The 25522-nt window shown below is 32.0% G+C and overlaps 1 protein-coding gene across 1 annotated transcript; it reads left to right on the forward strand.

Annotated features, from left to right (window-relative positions):
• Positions 1-3838: 3838 nt before the first annotated feature.
• LOC143073501 (glutaredoxin-3-like) lies at positions 3839-21959 on the forward strand. Its single transcript, XM_076249090.1, has 10 exons — positions 3839-3979; positions 7480-7594; positions 12225-12299; positions 12656-12778; positions 13527-13611; positions 13981-14070; positions 14999-15143; positions 17984-18094; positions 21063-21195; positions 21861-21959. Exons 1-10 carry the CDS (start codon positions 3915-3917, stop codon positions 21906-21908), a joined length of 990 nt encoding a protein of 329 aa, XP_076105205.1. The 5' UTR covers positions 3839-3914; the 3' UTR covers positions 21909-21959.
• The last annotated feature ends 3563 nt before the right edge of the window (positions 21960-25522 follow it).

Raw genomic sequence — 25522 nt, forward strand, 5'->3', positions numbered from 1 at the left:
CAAGATGACAAAAATGGTCAGTTGACCCCTGAAGGAGTTATTGCCCTTTATAGTCAATTTTTAACCATTTTTTCGTAAATCTTAGTAATCTTTTACAAAAATCTTCTTCTCTGAAACTACTGGGCCAAATTAAACTAAACTTGGCCACAATCATCATTGGGGTAACTTGTTTAAAAAATGTGTGGCGTGACCTGGCCAATCAACCAAAATGGCTGCCACGGCTAATAATAGAACATAGGGGTAAAATGCAGTTTTTGGCTTATAACTCAAAAACCGAAGCATTAAGAGAAAATCTGACAGGGTTTAATTATTTATCAGGTCAAGATCTATCTGCCCTGATGTTTTCAGATGAATTGTACAACCCGTTGTTGGGTTGCTGCCCCTGAATTGGTAATTTTAAGGAAATTTTGCCGTTTTTGGTTATTATCTTGAATATTATTATAGATACAATGTAGAGATAAACTGTAAACAGCAATAATGTTCAGCAAAGTAAGATTTACAAATAAGTCAGCATGACCAAAATGGTCAGTTGACCCCTTAAGGAGTTATTGCCCTTTATAGTTAATTTTTAACATTTTTCATAAATTTTTGTAAATTTTTAGAAAATATTTTCCACTAATTACTGGGCCAAGTTCATTATAGATAGAGATAATTGTAGCAACAAGAATGTTCAGTAAAGTAGGATCTACAAACACATCACTATCAACAAAACACAATTATGTCATGAATTTATCCGTGTCCATTGTTTAATATGCACAAGACCAAGGTGAGCGACACAGGCTCTTTAGAGCCTCTAGTTTTATAATGTAAGATACCGTATTGCAAAAGGGGATATAATCTTTATCGGGACTCCGGAATTGTTCATTAAAAGTCGGGATTGGTTATGTTCGGGACTTCGTAAGACCTCTAAGGCTTCATACCCCTTTCTGCACTGTGCTTTTCTTTGAGTGCCCTTCCGTAACACAAAACCCGAACAAAAAATCACCATTATTTCACATATCTATACTTCACCAGGAGGCGGTTTTCGTGAGACCGCCGATTTACTCTTTCCATTGTTTATTACAATTATTTAGAAAACCTGTAGGAATGGTGTAGAATTTATGTAGAAAGTACATTGTATTTTTAAAAAAGAATCGCGATCAAGGGACAAAAGACAAACCAGAGAACAAATAAGACACACAAGGACAACCAACACCATTCAACATTGAAAACTATAAAATCAAATTAGAAACACGGACCCCTAAAAAAAAACTGGTGCAACTAAATGTGCTCCAGAAGCGTAAGCAGGTCCTTCTTGCAAGACAACCGGTGTCCAAAAAATCACGGTAATTGCGACAGGCTCTCTAATAAATGTGCATATGTATGAAAAAATCGTACACAATACATATAAACAAGATACAAATTATCAAGAACACAGTGATTTATTTCAGTTCTACATCTTGATAGTCGCTGCATGATCATTTAAAATATTTATATCCTACCAGGTCAAGATGACCCCTAGTGTCGACTTAAGTGATTGTCTTAAACGTTCACATTAAAACATTTAACATGTTAACCCTGCCGCAATTTTGCGCCTGTCCCAAGTCAGGAACCTCTGGCCTTTTTTTTTCTTGTTTGTTTTCAATTTTTGTTCTTTCGTGTGTTATGGGGTCTAGAAAAGTGTGCACCCCCAAAAGCACGTTGTTTCTGCACCGGCAATCCTATAATAAAAGACTTCTGAGGTTCATATCATTTACACTCAACGTTTTTTATCATGTATTTTTTTTACTATCAATGTTTAACCAGAGTTGGGGTTTGATAGTAAAAAAAAAATAGATACTATCCGAATTCGGGTTCAACATTGATAGTATTAAAAAAAAATATCCGCTAAAACACGTTGAATGTAAATGATATGAACCTCGGAAGTCTTATATTATAGGACTACCAGACCGGCTGCAGCTTATCCCATGCATGCAGTGTGTGAGGATTGTCATAGTTTTTTTACCCATTCCCGATCCTCATTCATTTTTCTATTCACTATAGCTCTAAAAATGCTAGCCGCACTTTGATTGTTTTATTTTAAACATTAAAAATAATAATATTAAGATCTTATAATAAATAAACTGACAGATATCACTTGTAAATCATGAATTTTGCACAATGATTTGTCGCGAGGGATAGTATGGCAGTGTTGTTCTCATTCACCAATCTTGCTATGTAAATGACACAAAAATAGAAAACAAACTACAAAACCTGCTAGACACAGACATTCATTTTTTTTCAAATTGTCTTGTAAAAAATGCTGCTGCTCAAAAACATTTGTTAGTGCCAGGAAACACGCAGAATGCAGGATTTAAACGCTATAAACCCCAGAGCTTCTGGGGGCCTTGAGCGGCCCCCATACCCCCTGCCGTAATGCAGCCTCGCTCTGCGAGGCTGGATGGGCCACTTCGTGTCCCATATGTCTTATTTGCAGAAACCGTACCATTATTTTTCGGCATGCTACGCCTATGTAGTGAGGGTAAATAATTTACTGGTTTTCATACTTAAAGGCCGAAAAGTTCGTCCGAAACATGAAAAACGGCAAATTTTATTAAATAAGACTTGGAGTCACCCATTTTCCATCACATTGCCTCGGCCTTTAAAAATGATTACCCCAGAAAAACTTTACCATCCAGTTGTAGTACTAACCAATAGCTACTCGTTAGGGCAGCGTCTATAATCCCTATAGCCATCAAGAACTAGCAAGACGATTTTTATGGATATTCTTAACAGTGTTGCCCCTCTTAAAGAAGTTTGTGAATAACAAAGAAAAGGATGTAAGCAAACATTTTGATAGAAAATCAGCAGAGAGACAAACTTTTAATCTGATTTTAAGATTTCTAAACCTTGAATCCTGAAGATCGTGTTCAAAGATCACGTAAAACTCCAAAATCTGACTTCTACAGCAGTGAAATTGAAGAAAATCAGATATAATGTTCAACCTAAAACGTGTAACAGAGGAATTTGTATATAAAGACAAAAGTAACATTCAAAACCAAGGAGTAAACAAAGACTCACAAAACCAAAAGACATTTACACCAACAGTTATGAATAATAAATAAGAAACAACACGAACTCCACTAAAAACCTGGAGTGAAATCGTGTGCTCTGGAAGGGTAAGCATTTCCTGTACCGTATACGGCACCAGTCGTGTTATTTCTTTGTTCAGTTCGGTAATGATTGAAGGTTATGACTGAGGAAGAATGTCAGATATGATTTCTGATCACTTTTGTCATGACCAATCAGAAGATCTACAAGAATATATGTAGTTTTTAAAATACAAGTAATTAAGCAATTACATCACAGAAAGAGTGTGACAATTATATATCATTATAATGTTATATATATTGAATTTGAGAAATTTGTTTTTTGAATTTTACTTTTTGAATTATAATTTTTAGTAAACATGTAAATCATTTTATTGTCTATACAGTAAGCTATGTATAATGATATACTTGTGTCATCTTAATTTATTGCATCATCTATGCATGTCTTGTATCTATCAAAATATAACACAGTTATAGTAGTACCAGATCAAACTCATGCTTTTTATCATGATTAGATATAGATAATGTCCTATGTTGCAGGGGTTAAAAAAAAACGCGTTACTGTTTTTTTAACACTTATGAATTTAAATTTTTTATATAAAATCAGAGACATATAATTAGATAAGATTAATCAAAATTGTCATATATGATATTAAAATTCGGACTGGAAGTCATTTATTTAGCGTTCTTTACTTGACTTTTTTTTTACAGTTACGTTTGGTAATTTGCTAGATTTAAATTGTTACTTCCCTTTATTTGTCCTTGTTCCCAGTAATAAATATATTTCTACACTGCTCACTCAGTGTATCATTATATCAGGGTACCAGAGCATTATTACAGGGGAAAATGGCAAAAGTTCGGGAAACATCTTCAGTCAAAGAATTTAATGAATTACTCGATAATTCAGACAGGTACACTTATAAACTATGATCTGACACATTCAGAAGTATATTAATCAAACTTAAGAATTACATAATGAAAGAAATATTAAAATACACTGCTGTTCAATGGATAATATTGAATGATTGATACATTGATAGGGAGGTCAGGGTCAGCCAAAATATGAAGTATCCATAGAGTAAGTGCTTAAAAAATTACATTATTCTGAAAGCACAAAAAAAAAATTTATTGGTGCCAAATTTTTGAAATCGGGTCAAGCAGTTCATGCAGTTCAGAAGTTATGACCGTTTAGATAATTATCATATTTTGGGCTACATGTATTTGTCAGGCCAAATCTATCAAAGGGTTAGGAACTGCAAGCAATCTATCTTCATGATGGTAATGAGGCTCTATTATGCTTTGATTTTTTACCCTTTGGGACATCTATTTTACAAACATGTGACCAGGTGACAGAGTTGTCAAGCCACAACTGGAGATTTGGAAATTTTCAGATGGAGTTTTGGTCTCATAATTGGAGATTTTTTATCGACGTACGCAATGTTTTTTTGTGTGTGTTTAAACTGCATATCTACCTTTTTTGGTTAAAAGAACAATAATTCCATACCTTTAAACACCTGCATATCCATTTTTACTTGATAAAAATAAAAGATAAGGGGTTTTCAAATATTTATTCATTATGTATAATTGTCTTTTTAGTAGCAATAAACAAAAAAACTATGTTAATTGGACATGCTTTGATACTATATATGCCCTTGAACTTTTACTAGATAACATTTTTGTTCGCTTTGGGGATTCCGTATATCGTCAGATTATCGGAATTCCAATGGGGACTAACTGTGCACCACTTATTGCAGACCTGTTTTTGTATTGTTATGAGTTACAATTTATGACAAAAATAAGCAAAGACCCATCGAAACAACATCTGATAAACAAATTTAATAATACTTTTTAGATATTTGGATGATATTTTGGCTCTCAATAATGACGACTTCAGTATGTATATTAATGAAATTTATCCTGTTGAACTTACTTTAAATAAAGCTAATACTAACAATGACCACTGCCCTTTTCTCGATCTTGATATCTATATCACTAATGGAAAGCTGAATACTAAAATTTATGATAAAAGGGATGATTTTTCATTTCCTATCGTTAATTATCCGTTTTTAGATGGTGACGTTCCCTTGTCACCATCTTACGGTGTTTATATATCTCAACTTGAACGATTCGCTCGTGTATGTAACAATGTTTTAGATTTTAACAAAAGAAATTTATGTATTACTGAAAAATTATTACACCAGGGTTTTTGATATCACAAACTAGTCAAAACATTTACTTATTTTTATCATCGGTATAAAGACCTCATTCGTAAATATAGTTCAACATGCAGACTTCTAATACGTTCAGGTATTTCACATCCAATTTTTTATGGAAATATTCTTTATAAAGCACAAAGGTGTCAGTATTCACCTCAGAAATTTACAAAACCTTTGAATAGACTTATTAAGAAGGGATATAATTACAATACTGTTGTCAAGTCATTAAAGATTGCATATTTTGGCGTTAATATTGAGTCACTGATAAGGTCTTTGCATCGGAACTAAACACATTTATTCTAAAAACAGTTGTTGGCATGACACGGGTTATGTTCTTCTCATATATGTTATGATGGTATGATACTAAACCCCTAATGGGAAGGATTGTGCCTGATGTTCATATGATGAAATCATAATCTTTCAGTCAGTTTAATTGAAGTCTGGAGCTAGCATGCCAGTTAACTGCTAGTAGTCTGTTGTTATTTATGTATTATTGTCATTTTGTTTATTTTCTTTGGTTACATCTTCTGACATCAGACTCGGACTTCTCTTGAACTGAATTTTAATGTGCGTATTGTTATATATTTACTTTTCTACATTGGTTAGAGGTATAGGGGGAGGGTTGAGATCTCACAAACATGTTTAACCCCGCCACATTTTTGCGCCTGTCCCAAGTCAGGAGCCTCTGGCCTTTGTTAGTCTTGTATTATTTTAATTTTAGTTTCTTGTGTACAATTTGGAAATTAGTATGGCGTTCATTATCACTGGACTAGTATATATTTGTTCAGGGGCCAGCTGAAGGACTCCTCCGGGTGCGGGAATTTCTCGCTACATTGAAGACCTGTTGGTGACCCTCTGCTGCTGTTTTTTATTTGGTCGGGTTGTTGTCTCTTTGACACATTCCCCATTTCCATTCTCAATTTTATTGATAAAGTGATCAGCCATCATACATAGTTGGCAAAAAGTATCTCTGATTAAGCTACATTGTCAACTTTGGTACCACTACTGAACATGCTTGTAACAGAAGGTGTTAAGTTAATAGAGTTGTAGGCTTGCTGTTGGTAGCTGTCTCCATAAGTTTGGTCCAGTAATTAGGGCAACCATAGTCAGCTTTGCATGAAGTGTAGTAAGCATGGTCTTGACACTTGGTACTGGATCTGCATCATTTGAAATCAGATCTCTAGGCAGAGTTAAATTTGGCTAGATACTTGGTCTTCTTTTATTTGCTGCTGGGGTATTTGGTGATAAAATACGGTTTGCATTTTGTCAAATTTTATAAAATTTTAGAACAGTCCAAGACAACTATACTTGTATAGGTATTCCATTGGCTTAGATAGAAAATGAGCCATAAATATCATATTTGAGTTGATTTTATTTTTATTGAGGTTCAGTATATGTTCCATGTTTTCAACAGCATCAAATAAATCGTTGTTTATACAACTTGTACAATAAGTCAATTTAATCCTTTGTCAGTATTTCACTTTTAATCAACCAGGCTTCCATTCTCAATTTTATTGTGTCTTAAACTAGCTACAAGGTATTTGCCTATTATCTTTGATTTATTGTTGTATATACATTTTAATCCTAAACACCTCAGGCTGATTTTAACTTTTTTACGACCTCATTTTACCATGGACACAACGGGAAACTTCCGTTTTTCTCGGACTTTTCCCATATCAATTTCGAGTTTCTCGGACTTTTCCTCTGTCCCTATCGATTTTGTAAACAAAAATATGTATTAAAATTTTACAAGGTTGAAATTTTCAAAAAGCGGAAGATTTCAAATTTTAACAGGAGGAACGGAAGAGGGTCTGAAAAGCGGGAGATTTTGACTCCTGCCGGAAGAATCACATGTATGATATTTAGGAAACTACAATATCTCAAACTGAAGTTGGGTAAAATCTGATATTTTTGCCTTTGCAAGAATCATTACTTTACGATAATCGCATTGACAACCTCCCTACTAATGATTTGCTATAAATTTCAGAAAAAACCCTTTTGGGTCACTGGATCATATTGGTAAATAGTCTGAGATTACTCTGACATCCTACAGCTGTTCTGCCAGACAAGCTGTAGAAATTCTCTCCATCATGTCCATAATGTTACTTTGGACTTATTTTATATTTTACATGTAGTATTCATGATATTTTATAAAAAGACTGTACACTTGATATGAATTCTTTTTAAACTTGTAGCCAGCTGGTTGTTGTTCATTTCTCAGCTGTATGGGCTCCACAGTGTAAACAGATGAACGAGGTTCTAGAGGAACTTTCCAAAGAAACAGAATTTGTTAATGTTGTATTCATGAAGGTACACAACTTTATTAACTTCTAAAAAATGTTTTCCGCTGCTATCACCATACAAGTATCATGAGTATACTATTGTTTCCCTTAGTTAAGGTTTTTGGAGATAGATGCATTTTATCATGTTTAATTTGAATTGTATTGCCAGATAAACTGTATACAGATGATGTCAATTTTAATTTTGGTGAATATGAAGTTTACCTCAAACATGTTGAATACCCTATAAGCTATTCTTATCACTTGGTGTCCATCGTTTGTTGTTTGTCTTTTTAACTTTGACAAAAAACTTCTCCTACATTTCCTATAAAACTACTGAGCCAATGTGAACCAAACTTGGCCACAATTATCTTTGGGGTAACCTGTTATAAGTGTTATAATATTATAAATTGCCAACATTACATGTATCTAGATCCAGATTCTATATATACATGAACTTAGTCTTCATTTTGTTGGAATTGTCTAATTAGAGTTATTGCTCTTGTAACACATTTTTAAAACAGTTTTTATTGTACAGATAAAGTGAAATGCAAACAAACACAATATAGGAATGTTCCGAATGGTTTAAAGTAATTACTTTTGCTAACATAGTTTCTTTTTTTCCTGGTTGTTGCCAAGTAAGGTTTTCAGTGGGAGCCATTACATTTGTAGTTTGTTACTTCCAATATTTACCAAAAGGAATGAGAATAGCTATTCATATTGAATAGGTTATATTCATTGTTGCTAGCCTCTACGTCTTTTAAATTCTGGCATGTCTGGTTGTCTCATTGTTAATCACACCACATCTTCTTCGTTTTTACCAATTTAGGCCTAAATTCAAACATATTGTATACTGGTAAATGTTGAATATATGTACTAAACAATCAATATGAATATGATCAGTCAAACAACTATGACATTCTTAAAAATTGCAAACCTATGCAGAATCTTGACTATTAGACTTTTACATGCTTGGAAATATTAATCATATGTACACATGTAGAGTATAATCATTGCCTTCAAATATTTGAGTATATTTTGTAGTCCCTGATGACAATCAATTATTTTAGGCAATGATTTTGCTCTATATATTTATATATTAAACAACAGCTAGTATATCATGTATATTTTAAGGGGGTACAGAACACCTAAGAAAAGATAACTCTTACTCATAGTCTTATTCATTGCTACATTTTAAAATTATGTGCAATATGCAAGCTTTTAAAAGATCATGATCAGAATGTTTACATTATTGCTAAGACCAACTGTACACCCTTTGTTATTCATTTAATCTTTTAATACATTTAAAGTTACTCATTTTCCATAAACGAATCTTCAATGAGACATAATAGGGAAATTTCAAAGTGAAATAAATTTACCGAAAGAAAACCAGGACGTTATTAGAAAAGGAGGGAAACAGAAAGAGAAAGGACCATAACTGTTTTCGTTTTTACTTGGCAATGCCTAGGTCTTAAATAAAATGAAATAAAGTACAAAAAGTCAAAAGTCTAAGGATGCTACCATTTGATTTAGGGGGGGGGGGGGAGGGCTAGGATTTAAAATTTTGTCCTGCATTTTTTTAATAGTTGTAATCATCATTACTGTCCTGCATTTTTTATTTTTCATTCTTTACGGACCTGCAATTTTCATTAGTTTACTGAAATTGTTTTCATAAATTGTCATCCTGCTTGTTATGCCAAATTACTGATCCTGTCTTTGTTTGTTCAAATGCCTGTCTTGCCTTTTTTCAAATTTAATCCAAGCCCCCCTCCTCAAATGAGGCCGGGTGGATAGGACCTTTATCGGGACTCCGGGATCGAGTGTTTTTAAGGTTGCGATTTAGGAATTGACCCTTTCGAGATCCGGAAATTCTTTTTTCGAATTTCGGGATTTAAATTTATTTAAATTCGGGACCTCGATATTTTGTGTTTTTAAGCCGGGATTTAGGGATCAGGACCCTTCCTACCCCCTCTCAAATGGTAGCTCCCTCCGACTATAAAATTTTAACCAAATAAATAAGAATCCCTGGACAATTGCACAATGCTTATGTTCGTAGATCTTCTTATCAAATTGATTAAATCAAAACTAAATTGACTCCACAATACTTTTTTTTTAAACGAAACATGTAGTTTTTAATGAAATACACTATGGCCTTAGTAATACATGTAGTAATGTAAAAAAGAGTACGAATAATTTATAATTTTATAATTGCTGTCATATTTTTTGAAGTGCAATGGAATATTTTATTGCATGATTTATATTCATGTATAAAGTAAGAAGATACCCATAGGGATAATCAACCACCAGCGCATCATATACATGTCACGGAACAAGGCAAAAAGAAGAAAAAAACGTCCGATTCAGTCCAAAAAAAAAAAAACACTACACATATTTTTGCTTTGAAATTTTTAATTCATCTGAATAAAAAAAAAATATCTTTTTAGTATCTTTTTCCAACCTTTATCCTGACAGTCGTAGAAAATTAACGGGTGTCTTCTATTCCGTTCGCAATTTTAGGGAAAGTAAAGTCTATATTTAGAATCATAGTTGAAACTGAAACTACACAAGTATGATATAAATAGAACATGTCATTTTCGCTTTATCAAATTTAAATTTCGAAGGGATAGCAAAATTTGTTATTGTCTTTTGTTGTGCTTTTGTCATGTTAACTTGTATATCTTTCCGATTTCTTTTTGTCAAATGCAATTTTGGAATAAATATAAAAAAGGAAGTGTGGTGTAATTGCAAGTGACAAGTGAAAATGTTTCTTCTCAAGTCTCAATTCAAGATTATTACTGAATAGAGTAATCATTCTCTATAATAATAAGGGGCCCCAAAAATAATGTGAAACTTGTAACTGCCGTGCTTTTAACTAAAAACCAGTTGTATCTAATTTTCATAACAGTATAAGGATTTTACACAGTCAGCTCTATTTCATCTCCAATGAGCCGTGGTTCTTTTGCACCAATGGTTTTGTTGTTAAGTTTTGAATTGTATATTTTTTAATCTGGCCAAAAGACCAATAAATTGAAAATCTGGATCATGTAAAGCATCTGCCAACTTTAAAGCTTTTCCCTATGTATCATGTGTATTTTTGGCGTGTCATGCTTTTAATTTTCAACAGCTCATATCTCAAATCAAAAATAAGTGACATCCATTTTAAACCTGCAACTGAAAGTCGGGGATGGGTATATTGTTTTACCCTTGTCCGTCTGTCCTTCCGTCCGTCCCATTATTGGTATATAGTTATTTGGCATAACTCCTCCTACTGTTTGATTCCTAGGAAGTTTTCACTTTGCTGTCTGTTGAGTAGTTAAGTACGTACACTGTGCTTCAATAGAAACGATTCCATTTTCAAACAATTTTATGTGACTAAATGTCCATTATGTATTCCGTGTGCATTGAATGGGTTGACATTTCATAAATGTGTCTATATTGTTGTATGGTAGATTAAAGCTTGTGTAATATGATTTTTTAAAATAAATATGAATTCATAACTACATAAAAGTCGGGGCCCGTACAAGTGTTTCTTACCAAAATCCACGATTATCGTCCTTAAGGTCAAAGTTCAAGGTCACATGAAGGTCGAAATTTTAAGAAGGCACACCACCTTATGATGATACATCCACATGCCAAAGATATAAGGCCTAGGTCAAAAGGCAAAGAAGTTATGGCCTACATGGTTGTGTTTTCACGGAAAAAAAACATAAAGTTGACCTTGAGGTCACATTTGAAGGTCACACAAAGGTCATCATGATTTAAGACACTTAACCCTGTGATGATACATCCACATGCCAAATAGCTAAGGCCTAGTTCAAAAGACGAACAAAAATATGGCCATTATGTACTTTTTGAATAGATTTTGCTCTTATTTAATGAACCAATTTGAGGGTGGGGCGTCATTTAAACATAAATACCAAAAAATCTAACGGTTAAATTTTAAAACAAATTTGCAAGAACAACCGACTAGTATAACACTTCAAATGCTTAGTTTTATGAAAAAATTAAACGACACATTTTTTTTCAAAAAAAAATTCTTCTTCAAATACTTGAAGCACAGTATTCACTTTTTGGGGCTGATTCTGATACCCCCTATTAAAGTTTGGGCAAAATTTTAAATCCGGAATAAAAAACTTACAAGAAAGGGGTATCAGTGAACTAAGATTCACCTCAGCTATCATTATTAGCTATGCTATTGTCAATTTAGGATTAAATTTTTAATTTTTTAACAAATTCAACCCTATACCCATATTTCAGAAACTTCCAATTTTGGCCGATACTAGTATGTAAAATATGCCATATTGGAGTTGCCAAATCTTTTAAACCTATGGTTCAAATCTTTTAAAATTTTTACAAGATGTTAAGATTGGCCTAGTTTATCAATGAAAAAAAATTAAGAAAAATTAAACGACAGGATTTTTTTGGAGTATAGTGTTGGGTACCCCCTTAAGTGACATGGACTGTACAAATCACAAATTGAACTCATATGCCATGTACAATGTATGCTGTGAAAGGATAAAACTTTTTGATTATTCTTTTTACTATTAACATAAATCGTACTGATGGTTTAATCATGCTGATTTATGAATTAGTGACCACAATTATCAGTAAACAAAACATGTAAGATGTTTGTTTGTGATATCCTACTTTGATTTTATCAGGTTGAAGCAGAGGATATTCCAGAATTGTCAGAGAAATATCAGATAGCAGCAGTGCCAACATTTATTTTCCTTAAGGTAGGTTTTTACATGTATATATAGATAGATTCTTTAACTCGTCTCCATTGACAAAAATGATTAAGAAAAATATTTATGTACTAATGTACTCTAGATTGCTACATTTTCAAACTGAACAAAGTGTTTGGCTGGAATACAAACACCTAATATTTAATATTTTGAAAATGGATGTTTCATTTTGTAGTTTAAAAGTACATTGTTACAAGTTAATGATGTTTTGTTAGTCCATTGTAAATTACATCTATCATGTCTATAAGCCTCTAACCACTCATCTTTTATATGTTTTAAAAAGAATGGATGGATTTTTACACTATGGACAAAATTTGTAAATAAATGTTCACTTTATTTGTTTACAGAAGAAGCAGGTGGTAGACAGGATAGATGGTGCTAATGCTGCAGAATTGACAAAGAAAGTCAGATTATTGTCATCACCAACAGCTGGTGTCATTACTCAGCAAACAGCAGCACCTCCAAAACAGGTAATAGAAGTGCAACTCATTTCACCTTACAGTATATAGCAATAACTAAATGTATATGATACATGAAGGAATTGCAGACAGTTCATTAATCACACAATACTATATTATTTGTTATATCTGTCAACAATTACTTATACAACGTACAAGAATCAAAAGTTCTTTGTTTATTCACTTGGCGACTAGCATGCAACAGATAAGGTCAACAGTTGTAAAGATTTTGAAAATTAGTAACCATTTCTAAACTTGTAATTTTACCTTTCATGTCAATATACATGATATATATATTTTATATAGAATCCCTGTATTGCTATAAAGTAATTCTGAACTTAAAAGCAAATAGAACTTTAAAAATCCAGATGAACTTTTCATGCTATCTCATCTTAATTTTTTCTTTATTCTTATTTTCTTCTTTTAATTTATAATCATTTTTGTGAACATTTGGAATTGCTTGAATTACAAAGTTACCATGATTACAAACAATATTCATCTAGGAATATATCGTTCCTGTTTTTTTTTACAGATTTCTGAGTGACATTTTCAAACATATAAGAATTGGGTACTGCAGTAATACACCAATATAAAATTTATTTCAAATTCTTCATATGACTCAGATAAAAATAATTGGTTAGCAGTATTTATACATGTATTTTATGAATGTGACTATACTGTAGTTATCATTTCTAAGCAGGCGTATTGAACTGTAATTATGAATTTGTTAATTTAAAAACCAATTTTGTATTGATTTTAGGATCTTGACACCAGGCTAAAGAATTTACTGAACTCTGCTCCTGTTCTGTTGTTTATGAAAGGATCGCCTGATGAGCCAAAATGTGGTAAGTCACTTCAAAAAGAATTCTGGTTCATCCTTACAACTTAACAAAATCTCCCCATTACTGTTAATTTCTTACCTTTTATTGCGAACCTATAATGAAACTTTTCCACAGACTCCTCTCCTATTGTTTAATCTATTTAAACTTTTGTCAGTTCTAATGTTCCATTGAATAAATACATTAGCTTTTGTTCACTGTGTAGTTTATTCACAGCTGTGACCTTTAAATTTCTCCTGAGAGAAATCCATACTCATTGATTAGATTAGCCGAGTAAAAAAATATCTTCTAAAAGATGAAAATACCATATTGATACAGGTTTTAGTCGTACTATATATCTATAACACAGATTTGGAATGACCTATATTATTTCAGGTTTTAGTCGTACTATAACACAGATTTTGAATGACCGAGGTATCAAGTACAGTACGTTTGATATATTACAAGATGAGGAAGTCAGACAAGGTATGTTATTGGTCAATACAAACATCTAACATTCCATCAGTCAGTGGGGATAAGTAAAAAAAAAGCTTTAAAAGAGAAGGAAAAGATATGAAAGAGATGCATAAAATCATAAGCCCAAGATAAATTGACAAAGCCATTGCAAAACACAAAACAAATATGACAAACAGCACACTAAACACTCCAAGAAAAACTAAGGATAAGCAACATGAGCCCCACCAAAAACTGTTTGAATAAAAAATTTCATGATTTTAGGACGGGCCTGAATTTAGGGAGAAAAACGTTTTTTTAGCCTGTTTCTGCATGTTCGTAGTTAGATTCAGCATTATTTTAAAGGGTATTGAATTAATCTGTGAAGCTAAGAATATATTTATGAAAATGGTTGACATAAATAGATCTGTAATTTTAAAGAGATATATGTCCATTAACTTATGTTTGCATCCTTAATAAACTACATTAAATATGATGAATATGTATGGTAGGTGTTACCTATTTGGTAATCAATATTACAGTTGTTTTTTACGATGAAACTAGTATCAAAAGTTGATTTTGTCTGTAACATAAAAATATATTGAAGGCAGGTAAATGCATGTATTTTCGAAAAGCATCCAGTCATGTCTTAAAACAAATTCAGATTATAAAAAGTTAAAAAGTACCAAAAAAAAACCACCCCAAAAACAATTCTATAAAGTGACAAAATTAAGCAAGTGACAGCAAGTATTACAGACTGAACTATGCTACTTCAATCTGATTCAAATGCAGATACTAAGCTTACACTGATCTGACAACACTATGTTCTACTTTCTGTTATGTCAGAATCTGTATTTTAGTCAGATTGATTCTTGTGTATGCATGAACTAAAAAAAAAAAGATCAGAGGTCAAAGACATGGATTTTGATTTTTATGATAAAATCTTGTTCTAAAAATGCAGGTTTGAAAAAGTTTTCTAATTGGCCTACATATCCTCAATTATATGCTAATGGAGAGTTACTTGGAGGGTTGGATATCGTTAAAGAATTGGTCGAGACTGGAGAATTAGAATCACAACTTCCTCAACAAGAAAAGTTAGAAGACAGGTACAGTTATAGACTCAATTTTTATTGTTTATAATATAGATAGTTTATACTGTATACCAAAGCTTAAGAGGAATCACAAAAAATGGACAATATAACAAACATCAACCACCAATGCCCAACTCTTTAGAAATAATTTCTGTTCTTCACTTGAAAGTCCCAGTGGGACTATAACATGGTCTATAAATTTAAATCTGAATTGCCCCTACAAACAATTCATATAAACCAATAATAATGCTAACACCTTAATAGGAGTTATAAATGTCAAGAACTGTTTTCTCTTTCATAATGAGGCGCTTATGTATAAAGATGTCCATAAAACAATCAATAACAAGCTAAAAATAATAACTTTAAATAACAAATATAACTTAATTTAGTAAGAGTTATTCAGGTGAAGGAGTATTATAAGTATATTTTGATAAATCTGGAGAATTCAGAGGGAGTATTTGATTAAATAAGTTATAAAATTGTGAGAAACATAGCCTATGTCAATTGTTTCTGTTAGGTTTATATGCAGTTTATATGGTCATCAGACAAGAGGCACCTCATTTGACCCTAATTTTATAGTAATTGATTCATATTATTAAAAGAAATTTGGTCAGTTTCTGTTATAGATAATGCATATTTTAAGGTTTTCTTGTTGTAGAACACACTGAGGGGTGTCAGGATTGATCAAATGATAGACCGACCGTAGGGAGGTCTTTCTTTTGGCAATCATGACTCCCCGAGGTGTGTTCTATGACAAGAAAAACCTTAAAATATGCATTATCTGACTTATATATCGTCAAAAACATATTATTTTTTATAAAGATTTGCAAAATTTAGTTTCCTATTTTACCGACCGCACTAAAATGGGATATTCCTTTCTTATGCTGTCAGATTTTAATACGCCCTATGGCTCATTTAGAATGTGAAATAAAACACTTATTAATCTAGATATAAACCTTTTAAAATTTATTATCCTAAAAATATTACTGCAACTGCATGAAGAAACACACAAATAAATTGTTACCATCCCATAACAGTGTTTGACAAATACAAGACACATTGTAAGTAAATTATTGTACCAACTTAGTTTATGGAAAAGAGGGAGTGGGTTTGTTTTTTGTTTTTGTTATGACATTTCTATCGTGGAAAAGTGGTTATTTTTTCAACAATTTTAATTGAATCGAATGAAATATTCAGAAAGATTGTCTTTTGAACCGCAATACATTCTTTTAACATATAATAAGGATATAATTATACGTTGAGAAATATAATGTCAGATAAAAGCTCTACAGAGCTGATGTTGTATTGTTATATGTATAACCGACTTTAAATAAATCTGTTATGCTTTATGCTTTATACCCTCCCCACCCGACCCTATATTGAGTTACGTGAATGTTATTCAATATAATATAAGAATATCTTATTAGTTGATCATTTGATAGAGTAAAAGGTGTACATAAATTAAAAAAGTTAAGAACTGACACGAAGACGAATATAAATACATGTAGGTCACAGTATTCAGTGTGTAATGTCCTGACCATGCATGAAATGTTTGCCACTGGATGTTAAGCAATCATCCAACAATCAATCAACCTATTCAGTGTGACTCAATAGGATTTTCAAAATCTTGCACACTAATATGTTAAATCTGGCTTTATTTTATGAAAGTCTACATTAAAATTCATCTCACATACATGTATATGCTAATTTTCTGTATTCTAGCGATAAATCAACATAACTTCACGTTATATTTGTTTCTAAGATTAAAATGAAATTTCTTTTACACCTATCATTGATTGAACTTTTAAAGATAAATTCCCAAATCGGCAACAAAAAACTATCAGACGAATATAATTTTAAAGTAAATTATAGATTGCATTTTTATCAAGGAAAATAATGACCTGCCACAGGTCATTATTTTATGCCTTAGAGCATATTTCATTGAAACATGATATTGTCTGGGTTGATTCTGAGAAAGAATGACCTATGGTTCTGAAAGAAAATTACTCCATATAGGTATATAATCATTTATAATTTAGTGAGTAATGCTGGTAATAGTTTGTAATTCAATTGAAATGCTCCCTTGTGAATTTGATTTCAGAATTTTGAAGATATTTTGATTTCTTTCTCATAGAATTTAAACAAATTATTCATGCATGTACATACTGAATTACACAACTTGTACATTTCATCATGCCTGTAATGGCTGAATGATGTAGAATCAATTAAAATTCAAGTGATCCCCTATTTATATACCTCTTACTCTAATATACTACTCCTACATCCCCTACATCGCTTGTTTTCCTTGTTGGACATCATTACACATATAGTATTAATAATAATTTTATTTTAAGGATGATTATGTTAATGTATTTTCAAAAACAGTTTATTGGACATATTTATATTGATGTTAAAATAAAGTGAACACAATTTAAAATCTTTATTATTGAAACTTACATTATGGGTATAATTTTGTGAACATACATGATTTTAGGACTCAGTCTTCCCTTTAAATAGTTTGAGTTCAATTTTCCTATTAGTATGCCCATGTCAAATGTCATATCATGCATCCATCATGTCCTTAGGCATGTATAAATATATATAAACATGGACTTGGATTTGGGGATGCTTTTTTCTTTTGTTCAGAAACAGGTTAGACATTATTAGAAATTTCACATTTGTAAACTTATTGTAAATAAGAATTAACTATAAATATTTAATATGAGAAATATTTAGATAATTAAATTCAAAATTTGATTTGGAAAAAGAGTAAATTCTCTTGTAATTATCCTTAGTTGGGATTCACTCTTTTTATTAGTTTCAGGTTTTCAGTGTTTTTTTTTTTCTTTTTGCAGGCTTAAGAAACTTATAAAAAGGTCTAATGTGATGTTATTTATGAAAGGAGATCCTGAGACTCCTAGATGTGGTTTTAGTAAACAGACAATTGGAATACTATCTGAAATTGGGTATGATAATAGAAAAGATAAAAAAATAATTTAACTTTGAGTTAGATGATATTGTTATGGTTTAGTTTTTATATGACAGTTTCAATCTGAATGCCCACTGGTATCAATTGGAGCTGATCTTTAATTAACACAGCTTGCATACTTTCCAAGCAATAATATTGTTTGGTTTGTCTTCTTCCCTAACCTACATGACATTCAAAAGAGAAGAAACGTGTAAATGCCTGTGAATGTAAACAAAAGTTTACAGGACTATGTTATTGTTAGAAATCAATTAAACAAATATGACCTTACCTCAGCACACATTGCATAACCATAACCTCATATAATAATGGATATACAATACTATGACCCCATCTAAACACAGAGTTGTACAACTCTGTTCTCATATAAAATTGAGATGAAGGCAAATGACAACATGTCTTTGAGATACATTGAAGAATTTATATCTAAAACAGATTTTACAGTTAAATGGTATGACAGAACTACTCAGTTTAAAGTTTTTAAGAAATTAAGTGAGAAAAGACCGTCTCTGTTGAATAATACAGTTATATCAACAATATAAAATATTAATTTGAAAAACGGGAAATAAAATATTAAGGAAAACATATCTGTATGGATAACTATTGTTGAGGCCAACCTTAAAAATATATTTGTTTGCAGTTTTCCGACTGTACCTTCAGACTGAAGGGTCGGTAGGAAGGAAAAATATTTTATTATACCCCCGCTTTAAAAAAGGGGGGTATACTGTTTTACCTCTGTCTGTCAGTCAGTCCGTCCGTCAGTCCGTCCATCAGTCCGTCCGTCTGTCCATCAGTCTGTCCGTCAGTCAGTCCGTCCCATGAAACTTTCGTCACATTTTTCTCAGGAACTACACATCCACCCTTTCTGTAATTTGGTATCAACATTTATATATGTCAGCCATACCGTGTGATGCGTTTTCAGATTCATCACTTGACAACTTCCTGTTTACCGAACACTTGTCTGATTTTACACATGATAGCCAAGTTGAAAATTTTCGTCACATTTTTCTCAGGAACTACAATACAAGGATTTCTGAAATTTGGTTTCAGGATTTATATAAGTCAGCTACACCGTGTGATGCGTTTTCAGATTCATCACTCGACAACTTCCTGTTTACCGAACACTTGCATATTTTTACACTATTAATATTATCCACTTGCGGCGGGGGTATCATCAGTGAGCAGTAGCTCGCAGTTTCACTTATTTTATCAGCCAAAATACAGTTTAAACAAGCAGTTACACTAAACCAAGTTTCTTGTGAAGAAAAAAAAACATTTTAAAACAACAAACACTGGACATGCTGAAAACCAACATCAAATGAACAGGCATTTTCAGATAAAAAACTTTTTAACCAAAACTGAAACTTTAAGATAGTGTCATTATCCAATTTATGACATAAAATATGGTATAATTATTAAATTTTGGAACACTTATAAACAAGGAATGTCATTATGACTAGAACTGTTTTAAAGAAATATATTCAGACATGTATGCTTCTTGACTAGAATGTTTTCATGAGTAGAGTATTTTCATCAGAAAAATGTAGATATAAAGATTTATAAGACAATGTATTAAAGAGTGTATTTTTAATAAAAAAAAAATAACCATTGAATCTTCCTCAATTGAAAAAAAGGCAACTTGAAAAAAAAAGTATTAAGACATTCGATTGTTTTCATATTTCTAACAATATTTAATTATATGTGATAAGGTTATATTTTTGCCAGGCTTTAATGAAAACCAAAGAAATTTAAAGTTTGGGGTGAAATCCATAGCACCCCATTAAAAGTAAATGGTCGGTACTGAAATGTTTTTAATGCATAAAAAAAATTGGCAGCATAGCTCCTAAGGACATGTTTTAATTGAATTTACACAGGCCACACAGTTTGGGTATATTTAATATTGTAAGAAAGAGAATAATTGCAATGAGTGGGGCAGCCCCCCTTATCCTAAAGGAGCATACTCATTGCAATCGAAGATATATTTAATATAGAGAGAGTATATTTATTTTTCAAGCTAACCATTCATTTTCTCTATATCTTTGTGTAGTTAGGGTTGCTTCTTATTGATTTGGCATGATCTATATCCATTAACATTTCAAATGAGCCCTTCCTCCGTACAGGCGTGTTTACAGATATCCATGAAGATCTAAGTCACAGAGGAGTGGTTTCATCTTTGTCGTCTTCACAACGATTTGTAGAAAATATGCCATACTTCAAGCTGCTGTCGAATTATTTAACCACTGAAATTGGTTCCATAAAGTCAGGCTCCACAGATTCTGTACCCGATTTGTTTGAGACAGAATGGTTATCGTGTCAGTTATGAATATCCGCTGCATCATCGTCAATGATGTCATCACACATCATTACATGTGCCTGAATCTGTATAAACAGTTTACTAATAAACTTTTTCTTAAAATTGACACGAGACGACAGCGTAAAGTACTCCTCCGTGACTTCATGGATACCTGTAAACAATTTCCATGTGCTTTATCATTAAATGGTCACATGAACGCTTGACGGGAAGCTAAGAAAAACCAAACTTGAAATGCATAATTGACCCAGACTTTAAATCATTTCCGGAAAGGACCCAAAGTTCCGGATCGCGTCAATAGAAGTATTAAAAGAAATTTCTTCAAATTTAAAGCAATAAAATTTTCACAGTCGGGAGGATTTTCAAGGGTCGGTCGGTAAACTGCAAACTAACAATATTTTAATTTAAGCCTGAACATATATGTATAGATAAGAAGTTTATGTAGAACAATAACCATTTCAGAATTTGAAGCATTTTGGTTATAGTTTTTTTAAACATACCCAACCCCTTTTAATTGATTAAGAATGTCCTGATCAATAGATATTCAAACATTAGTGTGATATTATTTTTATTTTGTAGCCTGACTTATGAACAATATTTTTTTAGAGTGAATAAAGCTGTGTATCTATTTTTGTAGAGTGCCATATGATACGTTTGATATTTTATCTGATGAAGATGTTCGTCAAGGTCTGAAGAAATTATCTAACTGGCCAACATATCCACAAATCTATGTAAAAGGAGAGCTGATTGGTGGATTAGATATTATTAAAGTATGTTGATTTTATATAAAAACAAAATATAGCATGTATAGAGATGTGTATAAAATTAGATTGGAATTTAGGATTGCCACATTGAGTTATCTGATCTAATAAAATATTTCTAAAAAACCAAAGAAAAGTTTTATTTTGTTTGAACAGTCAAACAAACTTGTTTCATGGTAAAATGACATCTCTCAACAGGACAACGTATTCATCTGTCAGCTGCTTCTGATAGAAATCATCCTTATGCAAGATTTTTATTAAATTTGGAATATCCATATACGAAATAAAAGATGATTTTTGGTCTGTTTTGTAGGGTTCTTATATATACCGAATAAACTACCTTATTAAACATAAATATAGGAAGATGTGGTGTGAATGCAAATGAGACAACTCTCCATCAAAGTAACAATTTATAGAAGTAAACCATTGTAGGTCAAAGTACAGCCTTCAACACAGAGCATTGGCTCACACCGAACAGGAAGCAATAAAGAGCCCCCAAAAATACAAGTGTAAACTATGTGTCTTATCTATATACCTAGTATAATCTACTATAATAACAGTTCAACAACAGAATAGGATTTAACGTAGATAAATTCATCCTCCAAAGAGATTGAAAGAGATTGTATTTACTGCAGAATAATATTGTTATAATAAAATATTTTATTTATTTGCAGGAATTAAAAGAATCAGGAGAATTAGAAACAACCTTGAAAGGAGAATGACTTTTGTGATTTTATAATGATAAGATACTGTATTAAACCCACATGAATAAACTTGTTGTTGTGAATAGTTGTATAATGAACAGCTTATATAAAATTATGGGGAATGCAATATAGGTCAAAATGAAATGACATTATTAATAGCTTATGTACATCAAATGGTGTTCCTTCTGTCAGATTTGTATTGAATTAGGCAAATATGATCAGAATGTATCAGATGTATATTCTTACCGAAATAATCCGATCGTACTCCAGCAGTTATTGCCTTTCGATTGTATATTTTGGCAAATTTTCAAGTTTTGGCTTTTATCGCAAAAATTATATCTGATAGGTATATATAAAAGATAAAGAGGATGTGTAATGAAGTTGAGATTAGAAAACTCTCTTTCAGAGATCAAATGAAGAAGAAAGAAACTGTTAAGACAAAAAAATGACTAGAAATACATGCTAACACAATCTGAACAACTGGCTGACCCATTAAGGAGTTATTTACTTAGAGGATGATTTTTGAGTCAGCATCTACTTTTCCAAAATCTTTTCTCTAAACAGCTTAATCAATATCAGCCAGGCTTTATCATTAGGGTATCTAGTATTAAGTTTGTGTTTTTTATTCTTGTTGATCAAACAACATAGCTGCCATAGTTTTTTGTTTCTCAACACACATGGTTAGAAATTCCAATAAAAAGTAGGTAGAAACTGTGTGAATAGCAAGCATGATGATAATCTACAAAACTATGAATATAACCTACGTTTGGATGACTCCTAGATAATTGATAGCCCTAAAATTAAAATTTTCGAAAAAAAATGTTTTTGCCAATTATAGTTAAGTTATGAAAGTTATGATAGGTAGCTAGTTAGAAAGTGTGAACAGCAGAATTAATCAGCAATACAAGATCTACAAATTTCCTTAACAACCAAAACTATTAGACAATTGGATGACCATTAAAGGAGTTATTGCACTGAAATGATGATTTTTTTACACTTTGTGTTTCTGACAATTATCTCAAACATTAAAATAGATTGGTTGAAATTGGAAACAGCATAAATAAAGGCAACAGTAGTATACCACTGTTTGAAATTCACAAATCGATTGAGAAAAAAAAACCCAATCCAGGTTGCAAAGCAAAACTGAGTGAAACATATCAAATATACTCCAACACAACAGAAACACAACACTAAAAAGTAACACACATAAAATAATTCAAATAATTAGATTGAGGTTGCACTTTGTAAATACAGCTGTTTCTCAAAACACCTCTCTTTTGAGCAGATCTTGAATGTTCATAGAAAATAATTTTGTTTACATACTGGTTTCCAGTTATGCTCTCGTTGTGTCAAAGTATATTTGTTCCGCCTAACAGAAGTTCCAATGGAAACTTTGTTATAAACATTGTCAGAATATCTATTCCTGGTGAAACAAATATTCTATACCATTTATTCTGTTAGGAACATATAAACGTTGTAAATATGCCGCACAGCCCTATGTTATGACATTTGAAAAAAAATTGTGGTGCATATGAACTTTCAATTCTAGATAAGATTTTTTTCAAAACTTCATAGTAAAAGTGGTACAGATTTAACCGTAAAAGGTGTTCCTATGGGAAATTGCATTGTCAATATTTAAAGAAATGCAACCTTGAAGGAGTTATTGCCATCAAATGAAGATTTCATGTTCATGATTTAGCAAATTATCTAGAAAAGTTTGATAAGCAATAGAAGTTAAAAAAAAGTGGGAACTTGTTTAGAATTCTCTACGCATAGATTACTTGCATTGCATTTTCTCTATAACTTGAGTGGACATATACTAGTGAGAAGTGACTAGCGATCAATCAGGGTGAATACTTCATCTGTAATGTGATATCTCCAGATTTCCAAGAAATCCTCTAGATAATTGCAATAACTTGAAATGATGATTTTTGTCGAGCCTGCAACTTTTGTTGCAGAAAGCTCGACATAGGGATATTGATCCGGCGGCGGCGGCGGTGTTAGCTAACTTCTTAAAAGCTTTATATTTTAGAAGGTAGAAGACCTGGATGCTTCATACTTTGTATATAGATGCCTCATGTTACGAAGTTTCCGTCAGTCACATGTCCAATGTCCTTGACCTCATTTTCATGGTTCAGTGACCACTTGAAAAAAAAGTTCAATTTTTTTGTAATGTTGAATTCTCTCTTATTATAAGTAATAGGATAACTATATTTGATATGTGCGTACCTTGCAAGGTCCTCATGTCTGTCAGACAGTTTTCACTTGACCTCGACCTCATTTCATGGATCAGTGAACAAGGTTAAGTTTTGGTGGTCAAGTCCATATCTCAGATACTATAAGCAATAGGGCTAGTATATTCAGTGTATGGAAGGACTATAAGGTGTACATGTCCAACTGGCAGGTGTCATCTGACCTTGACCTCATTTTCATGGTTCGGTGGTTATAGTTAAATTTTTGTGTTTTGGTCTGTTTTTCTCATACTATATGCAATAGGTCTACTATATTTGTTGTATGGAATGATTGTAAGGTGTACATGTCTAGCGGGCAAATGTCATGTGACCTTGACCTCATTTTCATGGTTCAGTGGTCAAAGTTAAATTTTTGCGTTTTGGTCTGTTTTTCTCATGTATGGAACGATTGTAAGGTGTACATGTCTAACCGGCAGATGTCATGTGACCTTGACCTCATTTTCATGGTTCAGTGGTCAAAGTTAAGTTTTTGAGTTTTGGTCTTTTTATCTAATACTATATGCCATAGGTCAACTATATTTGGTGTATGGAAATATTTTATGATCTTTATGTCAGTCGCAAAGGTTTTATTTGACCGTGACCTCATTTTCACGGTTCATTGCACAGTGTTAAGTTTTTGTGTTTTGGTCTATTTATCTTAAACTATAAGTAATAGGTCAACTATATATGTTGTATAGAAGCATTGTTAGCTGTACATGTCTGCCTGGCATGGTTCATCTGACCTTGACCTCATTTTCAAGGTTCATTGGTCTATGTTTAGTTATCTTGGTTAATGTTAAGTTTATGTGACAGTTGTTATAAAGCTTAGCTTTATACTTAGGACTATCAACATAATATCAATGATTAGTATAGAAGGCGAGACATTTCAGCGTGTGCACTCTTGTGTTAATTATAATAATACATTATTCACATTTAATGTTCTATAAGCAATTTGAATCACATAAAATAAATGCTGCTTATAAATTTAATGACCATGACTCATGCTTTAGGCTCCGTGTTGAAGATGCTTTAAACTCTGTGTTGAAGACAGTACTTTGACCTATAATGATTTACTGTTTGATATTGCGAATTTGATGGAGATTCGGCTCATTGGCACTCATATCGCATCTTATACCCATTTAACAAGTAAATACCTTTGGACATATCCAAATATAATTGGAAACCACATGTATTAGCCAAATCTTTCTGATTTTTTTTTAGCATAATACAGATCATATAAATAAAGGCAACAGTAGTATACTGCTTTTCGAAATTCATAAATCGATTGAAAAAAGAACAAGTCCGGGTTACAAACTAAATCAGGAAAACATGGGAAACGCATCAAATATAAAGATACTACATGATGATTAGTTAACATGATATAATATGTGAATTTGAACA

Source organism: Mytilus galloprovincialis, chromosome 4 (genome assembly GCF_965363235.1).
Source record: "Mytilus galloprovincialis chromosome 4, xbMytGall1.hap1.1, whole genome shotgun sequence".
Lineage (NCBI taxonomy): Eukaryota > Metazoa > Mollusca > Bivalvia > Mytilida > Mytilidae > Mytilus > Mytilus galloprovincialis.